Source organism: Pleurodeles waltl, chromosome 2_1, assembly GCF_031143425.1.
Source record: "Pleurodeles waltl isolate 20211129_DDA chromosome 2_1, aPleWal1.hap1.20221129, whole genome shotgun sequence".
In the NCBI taxonomy this organism is placed as follows: Eukaryota; Metazoa; Chordata; class Amphibia; order Caudata; family Salamandridae; genus Pleurodeles; species Pleurodeles waltl.
The window spans coordinates 283,540,990-283,557,217 of NC_090438.1; the positions used below are offsets into that span (position 1 = coordinate 283,540,990).

Genomic DNA, 16,228 nt, shown 5'->3' on the forward strand with positions numbered 1-16,228 from the left:
GTTCTCTTTCCCACAACCTTTGCAAACTTGTCCTACAGCTGGATATTTACCTTCATGAGGAAAGCAAATCCCATAGTGGAAGCAGTTTTGTTTTCTTTGAAGATTCATGTTTGAACATTATCACTACATGTATCTTGTTTATGCTTGTGCTTGCTTTTCACAGTCAATACCGATTCATGGTGTGCTGTTCCTGCTTCCATGTCAGCAGCTTGTCAATCTGCTCATTCTTCTGCTCTTGCAGCCATCAGCATTTTCTCTAAACTGTGTGCTTCTCTTAGTATGCACCTTTTAAACAGATCTAAAAGTCAGCCATCAATGATTCTGGGGCGCATGGCTTCTTCTTCAGTGAAGTCACAGAACTTTCACTGTTTAATGAGTGCATCAAGTCTTTTTAAAAAACGTATCCACTGTTTCACCCACCTGTTGTTGCACTTGGGTGAAGATATTTCTTTCATAGTCGACATTCGGCATTGGATTGAACTTGGCCTCTAATTCTTCTTTTAGCTTTTGGTATGATTTTGCACCAAGCTGTGAGATTTTCTTTAGCACTTATTTCACTCCATCACCTGCAAGTTTTTTTTTAAAATATTTGATGATCTTCTTATCATCTTCCTCCTCTAGTAAATCTATGCAGCCATCAATTTTTTTGATCCACGCAGCCCACCTGGCACCAATGTTTTGCTTCTTAGAAGTGTGGAAAGGCAGTGGTGACTTCAGGAACACAGCACCATTGTACTTTGCACTACCTTCTGCTGCCATTGAAAGCATGTGTTGTTCAGACAGCTTTCGCCACACAGGATGGCACCAACAACCCCTGCAAACAGAGGTTGCTCCCAAAGTATGTGCCACCATATGCTTTAATTGCTCGTAATGATGAGCAAGTTTTCTGTTTTTCCTACCTTGCTGCTGTGATGGTCACTTCCTGCTTCCTTTAAATAATGGTTTTGTATAAGTTGCACGGTGCAGCATCTCTCAGTCACCTCATCAGCAGTTTTAACTGGCATTTTTAATGTGCTCCTCTGTAGGGTCTTCGATCTTTTCAGCGGCTGTGTACGGGCTGGAGAAGGGCTTTGACTCCACATGTGCCAGTCGCAGATAGCTCATTGTCGATTCTGGGCACACATGGCATGCACAAGCAGTTTGCTATATCACTGCAAACTTTTGGAGAGAGCAGTTTTGTCTTATCAGGCACATATAGCCTATTCATTGGCAGCTGAAGCGTCTTCCCCAGCCCGGGAGCATGCAGATGAATTACGTCACACCAGAGCTACGGTCAGACATTACTTTATTCTTCAGCTTAAACCCACAAACCGCTTACTACATCATTCTTTCTGTTAATCATACCCTAAAACCTCCCAGGACATAATGTACTTCCTGGTCAGAGTCTGCACAGAAACACAAGGATTTTAGTGCGTATAACATAAATACGCTTCAGTATAGACATATATCTAGTAATGCTACCTTATCAAAAGAAAAACACTAGCCATTGTTCTAGTTTTAAAAGTCTTCAAAGGCCCAGACATAATACACATAACTTCTGTTAGAAATGGGGTCTTTGGTTGGCAGTCAGGTTACCCCCTGTCCAAGCAAGGACCCTCACTCTAGTCGGGGTAAAAGAGAATCACCCTCAGCTAACCCCTGCTTACCCCCTTGGTAGCTTGGCACGAGTGTCCAACACACATCAACAACCTGGGAAACAGAGGCAAAAAAGTTAAGGGAGACCACGCCAAGGATGAAAAGTTTAACAACTTCATATAAAATCCTCTGTTTTTACTTGTAACATAACTTTTCCCTTTCTGTTTATTTTGCTTATCAGTAAGGGATTATTAAGGTAGCTCTCTAGAGCATGTGTTTAAGTATTTACTCTTTTATTTGCTGTTTGAAGTACTTAGTGGTAAGTGGGGAAATACGTTCTGTCTGGGGGAAAAGACAGGTGATACCACTACCTACAGGAAAGTATATTAGTAAATATGCATATGTGTAAATATACAGGATCTTAATTTTGCTAATATGCTCTTATAGTTGCGTGGGCATAGCTGTCTCGTATAAGTCTTCTGTAACTCCTCCGTGATCTTACGTGTACCCCATCCCTCGTTTCAACCACGTCCAGTGTTTAGCACCGGTAGCTTAGCCACAGGGTTCCCTGCAAGAACACTTGTGGACAATTCCCAAATTCCATTCCCATGCAAAACTCCGTGGTCATTGCCTCGCTAAGGTGTCACCCCTCGGCTCCTACGGGCAGGCGCGGCAGTAAAACCACGACCTACACGTTGCTTCTAGTGACACTACGACTCGGGCCCGTCTCCGAAGTAACGGTTCTGCGGGTCTGGGGAAGGCGGGGCTGGGCAGCACCTGGCAACAGCCAGCAGCATCCGCCGTCTCCGCGTCCGCTCGCGCCTGCGCGCCGTGACCCGACACTGAAGCGCTGGCGGCAGCGGAGGCGGGGTGAGCGCCTGGCCCAGGCTGACGGAAGATGGCGGACACCAGCACATCCCTGAAGGGGCTGCGGGAGCAGATGGGTAAGAAAACCTCGTTAGGTGCACCCTGCTTGCTGAAACGGGTGTGGGGGGCGGCGGCTCCTCGGGCGGCAAAAGCCCTGCTGTGAGGCACATAGGGGAGGGGCGGGAGGGCTGTCAGGCGGTAGCTGAGGGAGTGACAGGAAGCGGCAGAGCCCGGGAAAAGTGACCGGCACCGGGGTTTTTGGGAGGGGTGTGTACGGACGGGAACTGTCACAACTCCCGATGCAGCTGTTCTTAAGCAGTCTGGGATTGCGAGTGGATTTTCTACTTTGCTGCTCGTCCATTTTGCAGTAGACACGGTTTGTGCAGCGCCCACACCCCAGGCTGCGCTTACTCTGTGGGACCTGACAGAAGCAACACCCCCTTTCCCGGTCCCACTTCCCGGGTCTTTCCCCTTCTTGTTTCTGTGTTACTCTGCCTGCTCGACGCGGGCCCCGTGATTCTCCCCGGATTCTCGGTACGGGGCTGGCCGGGGGAGGCTTCGCCGAGTTTCACTGTATCCTCATCCGACCGATCGCGCGGCTGGGACCCGGGTCTCGCCTCGCAGCAGGCTGTTTGGTTGCTTCAGTCCAGTGCTCGGGGTTTCTGCTCTTATATAGGTCATGCGGCGGCAGTGTGTCCATTAATCTCCGGATGGGGAGGGTGCCGACCCGCAGCAGAGCTCTGCGACCGTCCCTTATCTCTCGGCCGTCCTCAAAATCACGCCGGTGTCGGGCGGAGAGTGGGAAGTTGCAGCGTGTGACTGAACTCGTACCCCTCCCCGCCCAACTGTTGCATCCTACCAATGCTGCTAGAACTGCCTGTCCCCTTACATCCCGGGTTTGGCCTGCATACAGTAGGAGGGTGACAAGAAGGGGCACTTGAAAGAGGCACTGCGCTGATCCCTAGCTGTTGACCTCGTACCACTCACTGCCCTTTTCATGGCCTTCCCTTAATGCACTTTTCAGTGTCATTATAGCGGTCCCCAAAAGCGATGAATCCCGATTCGAAAAAAGTATAACATGTATTGGCATATTTCACCCCAAAAAGCTCTAAATACTGCTAGTCAGAAAATACGTGGCGTTCATCGACGTGGGCAAAACTGTATTTAGGAGACGCATTTGCTGGTAGCGTTTCCGGGAAATATGCACTCTTATTCGCTAAGTATCCAAATGCTTAACAGCTTGAGGTATTTACTTGAGTAACTGCTATGCGTTGTGCTTGGAAAATATTGTTATGAAGAGCAGCACATTGTATACTTTACCTGTGGGTCAACAACACAATGTAAACGAAAAGGTATTTTAAATGTTTTTAATAAAGATCGAAGTTTGCGTTGAGTGGATCAAATCAGTGTCTGTCATGTTCATTTAATGCATATATTACAATTGAAAGCGTTAACTTCATTTGTCTATCTTTTTTAAAAAACCTTTATTTATAAATGCAAGTGAACCAACATTGCAGCAATTAAGTTGTCCAGCTACCGTTGTCTAATTTTTCTACTTTTATTGTATAGCCACAAGACCTTTGAAGATGCCTCAGAAATATAATCTACTACAATTTAATTATACCAGTTTCTGTTGCCCCTGAAACAACGAACGATCTCGTTCGTTGTCTGTGGGTATAATCTTATGAGTGGGTGCGATAAAAAAATCATTTTATGTGTGCTGTTTTCTGGTACGACAGATACAGAGAGACTAATGCCCCTGATTCAGAGTTTGTTGGCATCCAGATATTTTTTTTTTTAATCACACTAGATGAATAAAGATACTATCGGTTAAGCTAGTTATCGGGTATGATAAATAGAACCTATTCTGAGTTTCTGTGTAATAGCATGCGGATTTTGATGCTTTCTGTATCAAAATCCGCATGGTACGGTAAATACCATACACTGTTACCCTGTTAAAGTTCGGCAGGTTTGACCTGTCAAAATGTATTAAAGTGTGAGGTATTTAATGTGCCCAGTAATTACAGGTGCAATAAATACCACCCAAATCGTAATTCCAAACCCTGAGCAAACTAGGGTTGAGCGAGCCTACAGATTAGCAGAGAGAACTGAGACAAGGCTTGGATCTTGAAGCCTGTGCACTGAAAATGTTTGTATAGGATTTGCATAGCAAACATCAGGTCAAATATGACAGTGCCTCTTCAGAATTCAAAAAAGTATTTTGACATGTGGAAGCTTTGGCATTATTATGTCACAATATAGCAGTACACTGAGAAATACTTTTTAAAAGTAAGTTTTTAAACACAAACCATTAGTGAACTAAGAGGCAGGACAGTTGCCATTGAAACCCTGTACATTGCCAGATTATTGTAGAGCAATATTATTAGTCTATTAAATCAAATCCAATAGGTTTTGTACAACTGGTATTCTGAACTCACATATTTGAAAGTGCTTTACTAAGCAATACAATATTTGCCTCAGATCACACAATTTATTCATTAATTTGTGATTTATCGTGGTATCCAGGTTTCACTTTGTACAGATCAACCACTAAGTGGGTGTCAGTTTGTATTTCTATTTTTCTGTAACTGCTTTTTTTCCTATTTGTGTATTTTTCTTCAGTTTTTATAGAGCGCATACTTGTCCCGAAGTTATTGGAGCACTTTGCGTGAGCACCTGTAATGTTACACCAGGTGACATTCCTTTCTCAAAGGCATTGGAGAGATTGTGATTTGCTTAGAATCACAGTATGCTGAGCTGACGTCAGGACTCTAACCTTGTATCCCATTTACAAAGTCGGCAGTTCTGGCTGTAATTCCACATTCTGGGTAGAGGTAGGGTGGCAGGCAGAAGCCTCTTAAAAACTTGGCTCATTATGGGCTCGAGGTTCCAAGAGGACCTTAAGCAAGTCAGACCCAGGCTTCAGGCACTAGATTTCAGTGGCTCGCCCACCACTATAGCAAACAGTGGTTTATGCATGGGTCATAAAATAGTGACTCACTTGTAATTGGGTCCAGTGCTCCTAGGGCTGGATAATGGGAGGTCATGTGTTGGATGAAGGTGTCTCCTGGGAGATCTGACAAAAGGAATCCCAACACTGGTGCTCCTAAGAGTGTCAGTGAGCATCACCAGTGGCCACTTAATGCACAGAGAGAGAGGACAGGGCTGTTGGTTGGACCTCTGAGCAAGGCATCTGTAAGTGAAGAAAACACCTAGCGATCGTAACTGACACAGTATGTAATAATTCACAACACTGCAGAGTAAGACAATCCATGTGACTCATGGGGGTGAAAAAACCTTCCTTGTAGTAAAAAAACGTAGTTTCAAAGGGCCTAATTCATAAAGATTTTGCTTTGATTTACTATTGTAGTATTCTTGTTTTACTGGTGAATTCCGTAAGTAATCAAAGGCTCGTATAAGAGTAAGTCATACCAACTCATAACAATGTTTTTATGACTGTTTCCCTTATATCCTATAGAATTTAAACACATACATTGGATTTAGCATGAAAGTAGCATGCTCCAGAAATCTGCTGCAAAACCTGCATCAACTTAGGTGACCATCTTCCTTCCAGCTTCACTCTGTATGCAGTTGTTTTGCATTCTCTGCTGGCCTTGAGCTCACAGCATGCATGTGCACAGTATGCTGGCAGATAATTATTTTTTCCTACATTTTTTGCAATAACGAAGTCACTTTTGTTTAGGGTTTTTGGATTGGACAGCTCCTGGTATATGTTGACGTTTTGGTTTATGGCTTTGGTTGCAATTGGCAAATTAGCCGTTCCTCTCTCTTGTTGGCTTTATAACACCCTCTCTTAGGCTCAATAACAAATTAGGTGTAGTTGGGTGCAGCTATACCAGGTGGAATAATTGAACAAGTCCAGGTGGTATCAACGCACCTAACTATGCCTATTACGAGCTTATCCTCATGGAATCAGAACTTAGTATTTGGGGGCCATTGTTTTCCAATGCAGAATTCAGCATGGAATTCCCAATTGCTCGTGGATTAATGGTCACGGTTAACACCTGTCCAGAGCAGTCGATAAATGTGAGTAAGTGGTGAGAAGGAGGTTGGAATGAGGTGGAAAGGCCAGATGTGACCTGACAAGGGGAGGATTACGTTTCCCCCCCACCTTTACTTAGGACACAGGGAGTGGACTGGGCAGGTACGCTCAGCCAGTCCTGGAGGGGACGACAAGCTCCAACTACTGTGTATCTTGGGCTCAACTGAGAGCACATCCCACAACCCCACACTATCAATTGGAAGTCAGCCACACCTTTGTCGTTAACTGGAGAACCAGTAGTGGCCTAGTCCTATTCCTCTTTCCATCATCATTGAAGTTACAAAGACTGCATAAGACATACTTCTGGCTTAAGCTAAATGTGCACCATGGTCCAAATTATTTTAGCAGCCAACAATGGAGGTCTTTCTTAGTTGATTGTGAGGTTCACTGTCCTTGGTAGCAACCAGCATTCAGTGCTCACAACTCCCTAATGTGGCGTGTGTTGGAGGATGTACCCTTTACCATATTGCCTGCTGAGGGCTAAAGATGACCTTCCTCTACTAATCTGGGAACAAACACACCCCTGCAGAAGATGGGATTAATTTCACCATCCCTTATAAAATGCACATGGCATATCCGTACTCAAAGTACGGTCTGGGGGCCACGTGTGGCCACCTGATCAACAGCAGCACTGGGAGCCTTTTCACTCAACTCAGCACTAACGTTAAAAAAATAAAATAAACAAACAGGTGTTTATTTAAAGGTTAATTGAAGTTTAAAAAAGGAGGTAACTAAGTTGTCCTGCACTTCATTAAACGTAGGAACATTAATTTCAAAGCCATCTTGCGGTAAAAGTGTAAAAATATGATAAGGTCTCTTTAAAATTAAAAACTGTATTTCCTTAACATACAGAATCAATTCACTTTAGTACATCATATTATGTCAGTGCATTGAACAGTATTTTTTTTTAAAGTGATGGTGTTCAAACATGAATTTCGAAACATTCATTCTTCCCCATACACTGACAATATTGGCAATAGTGAAGAGGCAAGTCAGTTTTTATGTGCACTCATGGGGTGGCCTAGGTTCCTATTATACATGGATGACATCACAGTTTATTAAATCGAACACAGGAGAAGGTTTTGTATAGCACACATCCTGAATTCATGCATTTTCCAGATCTTACGTGATATTTAAAAAAAAAGGAGGGAAATAAAACAATTACCGTGGATTACAGAATTTGGTAAAGTGGGGAAGCTGGGATTAATCCCAGGTTTTCTAGTTTCACATTGTGCAGTTCAGCACTAGATGTATTTGCTTCGCCTATACCCACCTTACCGCCCCTCTGCTGGCATGAATGGGGCCCTTAGTCACATCACAGAACATCCTCTGGGACAATGTTTGTGAGTACCATTGGCATAGCTTTTTGCTGAGAGTGTGGGCTTCACTGATGACCAGGGCCCTTATGGTGCCATTATTTGTGTTTTACCCATTAGTGCCTTTAATCAGGGTGTCACCTGCGGGCGCTGAGGGAAATGGTGGAGGATGGCACTAGCTGTCATATGCTTCTTAGCCTTTGTGCGAATGGCATCCTCCAGCTGCCATATTCTTTTTTTGTCGGTCTCCGCCGCCGTGGTTCCATGGAGTTCTGTACCAGCTTACCTGTGTTGTTTATAATTGGTTCAGAGACATCGTACATCCTAGTTTCTGGTGTCTGTGGTTTTTGCTACATGTTAATAATCAGTAGACTTCAGGTTGTATTTTTATTTCTGTCTTCCTTGCAGTGACAATGATGGGTGCGGCAGCCCACCCCACTAGCAGATACTGTAAGAAATTAGCATAACAAGAGCCTGCGCTTCTGTGCCAACGCCACCTTTGTTGCAGGAAAATTAACACCGACGAGAAGGCGTTAGAATGTGATATGGGTCTGGCAGGCAAACCTTTATACTTGGTTAATAGTAAGAGGTTTTCAGAAGCCCCTGCAGTAACAATTTTCACATGTATAATAGTTATTCTTCTCTTTTGTAAGCAAGAATCGGAATTGTCACATTAAAGCAAACTGATTGCATATTTTGGGACTTTGGGATTCAACAGCCAAAAACAAAACCCATAACTCCTGCCAAAAAAAAAACACCAGTACACTCACACTCTGTTCGTTTCCCATCCAGAATGAACAGTATTTTTTACTAGGAAGACGTTCCTTGGATCATTCAAGTGAAAACGCCACCAGCTTGCAGTTAGGCATTTCAAAGCAGCATATAACCACCACGTGTGCCTCTTCACCACCAAAAGGCCAGTGCGATCACTAGCACTTTGATTTCGCTTTGAAATGTTTTTTTTTTTTTTTTTTTAAATAGATTTGCTCCTCAATTGTCCAAGGCCATTTATTCGGATTCCCTTCTTTCTTGGTGTTTTGCTAACTGGCTTATGTTGAATTGTGCCCTCTTTTAAAAAAAATAATAGTTTTTCAAAGACAAACAAAAACAAAATAAGAGCACGACTCTCCAAATACATAACATGTTTGGTCATGTTCTTCAAACCATTTTATGAAATCCAAGTTTGCTGCCCGTAATGGGTGGTAGACAGAGCAGCAATTTAGTTTCATTTTCTTTTGTAGGTCTTGTGTAAAAACATTTAGCTTTCTTGTTGGATGTTTTATGAATATTCCATAATAATATTAAACAAAATAAGGGATTTGGGACAGTCCCCTTCGGCTATTGATTGCTTGAAATGTCACCTGCATTTTGGTTTTGCCAAGTTAGCATACATGGTGTGGGGCTGTTTGTCAGCCCTTTTCTGCCATTGGCGTTGCTTGTCATTAACAATTTGTATCAACGCATATGACAGCAAATGCTGCTTTAGATTATCAGACCGTGTGAGTAACAGTGTTTTGCCTTCTTAAAGTACCACAGTCTCTTATTGGTCTTCAATTATTGGAGCTCCACTATGCAGTCTGTTTACAGTTCTGAAGTTTCAGAACTTGTTTTCAAGTACATTCCAACTTCATTAAAAAATAATAATAAAATCTTCTCATTATTGTTTCACTGCTTTGTCCATGTTTTGCAATGTAATTTTAACCAGGCATTGGCAAAGCCAGCAGGTTGGGCATTGGCTACCAGATACTTGGCTTTGCCAATGCTTATTTTGTTAAACTGTGGTTTTTGTAAACCTTTTTGCTGGTGGAATCTGTGTGGCCCCCAGCATAAAAAATAAACATCGGCTAAAAGCAACAATATGTTTTGATCTCAAAATGCACGGTGTCATAGTATTTGATGACGCAGGAAAGAGACTTTTTAGGTCTGTTATTAGCCAAGACTTTTTGAATTTACTAAATTTATATCCATAATAATATACTAGCTTGAACAAGCTTTCAACCAGCTCTCTCCATCCATTGGTCTGTTGTCATTCACATTTTGCTTCCATGTACTACAGCAAACAGCATGTGGCAGTGAGTCAGCCCACTTCAAACACTGGTTAACTTCACTTTGAGTGTCTGCATTTTGCTGTTTCACAATAAGCACATTAAATATTCAGGGAACTTATTACCATTACGTAAAAACAATGTTAGTAAATGGAACAATGGTTGAAATGCTAGTTTGCGTATAAAAAATGGCGAAAGTGTACTGAAAACCCATTTTTGAAAGTTTAATTTTTGAAGAGCCTGCTGTTATGTGTTAAAATGCTGTAAGGTTGGACTGTGTAAGAATGTTATTGTGAAAGAACCTTCATTGTGAAGGATTATGGATAGAATGTAGATGGTAAGGGAGTGGGGTTGAGGATCATTACTGTAGTGGACTCGAGTGAGGGAGTATTGTGGTAGAAGAGAATAAAGACATCATTACATTTTACATCTTGCGAGTGGATTGGATCATTACAAGTGGCGACGAGTTGGAGGAACACTTGTCACTCCCTAATTGCTGCAGCACAGCAGAAATGTCACCTCTGTGGAGCCCATATTCAACAAGTATTCAACGAAAACGATGAGTGCAGTAATTGATTTTCAGTGATGCCACGCTGGTAATGTACTTTTGTTTTTAAACTGACATATTTATTATTAGTGAGGAATTGCCGGAATTGTCAACGCCTTTACGCGTTTAGTACTGAGAGTTTAATTGAGGCGTTTCCAAGCCTTTGATGGTCGTGTGCATCAGGGAACAAGTAACGCCACCACACGTTTTTGAAAAGATGCATACGCAGGTGTATGTATGTGAATTCATCCACCCGTGCGCAAGAGAAAGAATTGCTGCCATCGAGCGTCAGTAGTTTAAATAGGCTCACCAGTTATACGTGTGTGGAAGAAGCACTGTGCATGTTGTTTCGTCCTATTACACGCGTGCAAAGGTACTAATACGCGTGTTGTGCACAGGAACAAAAATTACACTTCAGTGCAAGACTGGGAATAAAGGAACAATAAGGAATAGGTTGACTCACCTGTTATCTGGATTTCACGGGCAGACTGAGTCTACCCAGAAGTTGTTTATTGCTCTTCCTGACCGTTTCCTGTTTTTTTTTTTTGGGTAGTAGAAAGTGTAAAGAGACTAGACTGAAGTGAGTTTTACAAGGATTTGACTGTTCAGTAATGGTCAAGCCAATACTCCAGTGGTTTGCACACTTGTAGCAGTAATTACATTGCACACTTGGAGCAGTAATTGCAGATCAGCATCTAGCCTTTGAGAATTTGTGTTTCTAATTTTAATAACATTGGTCCATACATTTTTTATTGCTTCATATATTATATTTTCAAGTTATTCCCATAAATATGCAGTTTAAACCTCCCACTAAGTTCTTTCAAAATAAGGGTGATTTTCCTACACCTTGGTTTAAGTGGAAAGAAGAATTTCTAACTTGTATGAAAGCAATTGATAATGATGATATGTCACAGGAGAAAAAGAAAAGTATTTTATTGCATTGCTATGCTCAGAAGGACAAATGATTTTCAGAACTATACCGCGAGTTGTTATTTAAGGGCAACAAGATGAAGAAATCGACGTATTCAATGAAGCATTATTAAGGCTAGAAAATAGATTTTAAACCTAGAGCAAACATAGCCTTGAATATATTCAAGTTTTATACAAGAGCACAACAGTTGGAGGAAACACTTGATTAATTTCTCACAGCATTACAACGAGTATCTATGTATTGCAACTTTGGAAAGATGACAGATGAGATGATTCGGGATCAAATTATAGTGCATGTTAAAAGTAAATGGATTCAAGAGCAACTGTGGGTGATGGGTGACCCAAAATTACAAGAAGTTATTACTACAGCGAAAGCTCTAGAGCAATCGGAGAAATGGATGAAATCTGTACAGGAATCAGACAAACTTAAAAGTGGGGAATCAGAAGTTGTAGGTGCTATAGGGACCAGTAGTTCTTGTAGTAAGCCAGAGACCAGGAACAGTATGTTCAGTAGAAAATGGGATAGACATGATAAAGCTGTACGATTATCTTGCTATAATTGTGGTAATACTAATCATATTGCAACTTCACCTTTGTGTCCCGCTGTTGGGAAGGAGTGCAAGAAATGTCAGGATTGGTCATTTTGCTCTGTTGTGTAGAGCTATAAAGAAAAGGTAATAGTAGCACTAAAGGAAAAGTATCCTGCAAGAGCAATGGTAGGGAAGAAGGAGTTTGGCATAAGTGTAATTTGAGGGTGGAAGATAAGAGGCATGGTTTTGTTACTCAAAAATAGTGAGCATGTTATAGAAGACTGTGCAGGTATAAGTCAACCCAAGTGTAAGGTACAAGTAATGGGGACAGAATTGGAGCTTATGGCTGATTCAGGGTTCCCTTGGACGATTATTACACTAGATTATTTTGCTAGAGTTAGGTTGTGTTTGGAAAGTGACTGATTTAAAGGCATCAAACATTATAGCTGAAAGTTTTGATGGGACAGAAATTGATGTTGTTGGGTATATTGAGACTGAGATACTATTTAAGGGAAGATCTGCCAGTATAAAGTTGTATGTCGCAAGGAAAGGTGTCAATGTTCTAGGATGGAGAGACCAAGGTAAATTGGGAATTATATTGAACCCTAGAAGTTGTGAACCTGGGTTGGTAATAGAAGGTTGTGAGGAGAGGGAACGGATTATATCCAGATTTCCTGAAGTTTTCACTAATAAGTTAGGGAAACTGGAGGGGTACAGTCAAAAGATTAGGGTTAGGAACAGTGCCAAACCAGTAATACAGAAACTCAGGAATGTGCCAATTAGCGTTAGAGAAGAATTGAAACATATTTTATTGGACATGATTAATGAAGATGTTATAGAAGAGATTAAGTCATCTGAGTGGGTATCTCCAATAGTTTTGGCACGGAAGGCTGATAAATCTTTGAGGTTATGTGTAGACCCGCGGGCTGTGAATTCGAATAACATTGTAAACTGTCATCCTTAACCCAACATAAATGAGGTAATTAGCATGTTGGAAGGTCCTAAACAATTTTCCACACTGGATTTGAGGTCAGCATACCACCAAATTGAGCTAACAGAAGATTCTAGGCATTTTACAGCATTTATCATGCCGCAGGGGTTGTTCCAGTTTAAAAGGATGCCTTTTGGTTTAGCCTCTGCGGCGTCTGTTTTTCAGAGAGCAATGTTTCAATTATTTAAGGACATGGATAGATATGTGAAATGTTTTCAAGATGTTGTATTACTATTTTCAAAAAATTAACGAGCACAGGGAACACGCTAAAAATATCTGTGAAGTGTTAGAGTGGTTTGACATTAAAAGGAGAGAAGTGTCAGTTCTTCTCTAAGTCTGTGGAATATTTGGGACATACTGTATCAGGAGAAGGAGTAATACCAAAATGTTAATTGTTTGAAGCAATTGTTAATGCTCCTACTCCTGACAATAGGGAGAAATTATTGTCATTTGCTGGTCTTTGTGAATATTATAGCAAATTTATTGCGAACTTCGCTACTAAAATGGAACCACTGAGAGAGCTTACACGGAAAGGAGTTGAGTATATAGGGACAGAAAAACAAGAATGCGCTTTTGAGATGATCAAGAGAGAAATTCTTGAGGCTCGTACTCTTAAGCGCTTTTGTGTGGAGCACAATGCTTTGTGACGGTTGATGCTAGTATGTATGGCAAAGGGGCAGTGTTGTCCTAGAGGTGTGGTAAAGAGACATGGAATGTTACTTTTGCTTCACGTACATTAACGGATGGCGAAAGGAAGTATGCTGTTATAGAAAAAGAACTATTAGCCTGTATTGAACATTTTCGGAATTACATTTGGTGATCAAGTTTTATTCTTCAAACTGATCATAAGCCGTTGGTGGGAATCTTTTCTCCTTGAGGGGGATGGAATGCTACTGCTCGTTTTGCAAGATTAATATCAAGAATGCAGGAATATTGTTTTGTGGTTGATTATGTTCCTGGAAAGAGTAATGCAGTGGTAGATTGTTTGTCGCGTCTTCCTCAAGAGGGAGCAGAAAGGGCTGATGTGCAGTGTAATGATTTGGGAATAGATGTTGTGTCTGTTGCACCAGAGTATATGACTAGTGAATTTAAAGGTATAGAAGAGGTGGAATGGATGAAGAAGATTTGGTTCTGCAAGAGGTGAGGAAATGTATGAGGTGTGGTTGGCCTGATTAAAAAAACAAACAAAAAAAAAAGATTTCAGCAGAAATAGCATCATTTTACAAAGTGAAGAATGAATCGGAGGTTGAGAATGAACTTGTGTTTAATAAAGAGAAGTGTATTCCACCACGAGGAATGCAAGAAACTATTTTAAAACTGGCACATGAGGGTCATCCTGGTATGTCTTCCATGAAAAGATGAATACGTACATGTTTCTGGAGGCCAGGACTGGATAAAATGGCAGACAGAGTGGTGAGGGAGTGTGGTGTGTGTGTCAATGTAAAGAAAATGCTGAAGACGGTGCCAGCTCCTCTTATACCAGTGCCTTGGCCGGATTCGCCTTGGCAGAAATTAGGGTCTGATATTTCAGATCCGTATTATTCACTGCCGGCTGAAGCTCAATATGCTTTGGTTCTGATAGATTACCATACTAAAGGGCCAGAAATTAAGTTAGTACCAGAGGTAGCTTGTGAAACTATCATTGAATTTTTCAGGGTAGTGTTTGCCAAAGAAGGGTATCCTGAGGTATTGATATCTGACAATGGTGTACAGTTGATGGCAAAGGAAATGCAACGTTTTTTACTTATATGTGAATATTAAACATGTTACCACTCACCTGTATGAACCGCAAGATAATGGGCAAGTTGAGAGATTCTACCGCATGCTTAAAGAAAGCATTATATGGGCATGTGGATTTGGAGGTCAGTGGAGGGAAAAACGGAGAGAAATTATGGCATTACTGCATCACTCTCCAGAGCACTACAGGAGTTAGTCCTTTCAAGTTATTGAAGGGAAGACATCTGGTGTCCAGACTGGGTCCGTGGTGGTTCAAAAAGGCGTAAGGAAGAGATTGGGATAAAATGTGTATTTAGAATGTTAAGGAAAATGTAAGGAGAAAACAAAAGAAATTTAAGGAAATGTATGATACCAAATAGAAAGTGAAAGAACCCATAATTGTGGTAGGAGATTGTGTTAGGATATGCACACCAGGCTTTGTGAGGAAAGGTTAATCCAGGTTTGGTAGAGCCATGAAAGTAATTAAAGTATATAGCAAGAGTGTAGTTACACAAGATGGAAAAGTGTGGAATGTGAGGAGGGTGGCAAAGGGCAAGGCTGGGTGTGAGCTATCTTCGAATGAGGGTGGTATGAGTTCTGTGATGAAAATAGGATCTTAATGTGATGGGACGGTTCAACCATCATTTGGAAGGATCAGTATAAATCAAAATGAGACCAGGTTAGAGAACAATCTTTTATGTGAGGATGAAATTGCAAGTACACAAAGTAGTGATGGTGACATAGTAATAGAACATGATTCTGTAGCATCACGAGTAAAAACTGGTGCACGTACAAGATGTTTGCCAGCTAAACAGAATGACTTTGTAAGATAATGTATCATTTTAATTATTCTGAGGCATTGTATATATTTTACAGTTTTATTTCTTGTATTGTTTTAATCTTGGTTTAAAGAAGGGAAATATGTTATATGTTAAAATGCTGTAAGGTTGGACCGAGTAGGAATGTTGTAATGATAGGGCCTTCATTGTGAAGGATTTTGGATAGAATTTGAGTTGGGTTGAGGATTATTACTGGAGTGGACTCGAGTGAGGGAAGTACTGTGCTAGAGGAGGATAAAGACATCATTACATTTTGCGAATGGATTGGATCATTACACCTGCTTATGGCAGAGTTGCAGCTTTTCCACATAGGTCATAAAGTGCACATTTCCTTGTAACAGCATTGTACGGCCCATAGGAAAATGAGAATTATGTAATTTTTGAGCCAGTGGTGATGTATGCTATCCTGGTGTATGCACTCCTTTATACACAGACACTCGTACAGTGTGCGAAAATTAGCATATGAAGTCTACGTGAGCCTTGTTATTTGAGGCTTTAAACAGCCATCCATTGTCTATGTTGGACCTCCCTTTCCCACGCAGTGGTCTTACCACACGTCAGGGGTGTCGTGTTCAAACGTCTGTGTATGTCTTCAGACAACAATGTATCTAAATGTGGGCACCCAGTGACTGGAGTCACAGTGAAGAGACTCGCCGCTTTTCAGCCATTGTACCCTCCTCTTTTATCCTTCCGTCTTACTGCTCAAAATTCTTACTCTATACCTTGTTGCTTCCCCCCACCCAACTATCTGTTCCACACTCCCCCTGTGCATCAGTCTTGATTAATAGGCATCAGTAAAGCCATTCGGT

General features: G+C 41.5%; 1 protein-coding gene across 17 annotated transcripts in view; it reads left to right on the forward strand.

Annotated features, from left to right (window-relative positions):
* Positions 1 to 2,352: 2,352 nt before the first annotated feature.
* The window catches only part of MAP7D3 (MAP7 domain containing 3), a 543,746-nt gene continuing 529,870 nt past the window's right edge, over positions 2,353 to 16,228 (forward strand). For 6 of the 17 annotated variants that reach the window (XM_069212465.1, XM_069212469.1, XM_069212472.1 and 3 more), the window contains exon 1: positions 2,354 to 2,519. In XM_069212465.1, coding sequence (XP_069068566.1) covers positions 2,474 to 2,519 — 46 coding nt within the window. In that variant the 5' untranslated portion in view covers positions 2,354 to 2,473. Of the gene's footprint in view, positions 2,520 to 16,228 lie in introns of all 17 variants that reach the window. The other 11 variants (XM_069212476.1, XM_069212477.1, XM_069212470.1 and 8 more) reach the window with 3 other exon arrangements.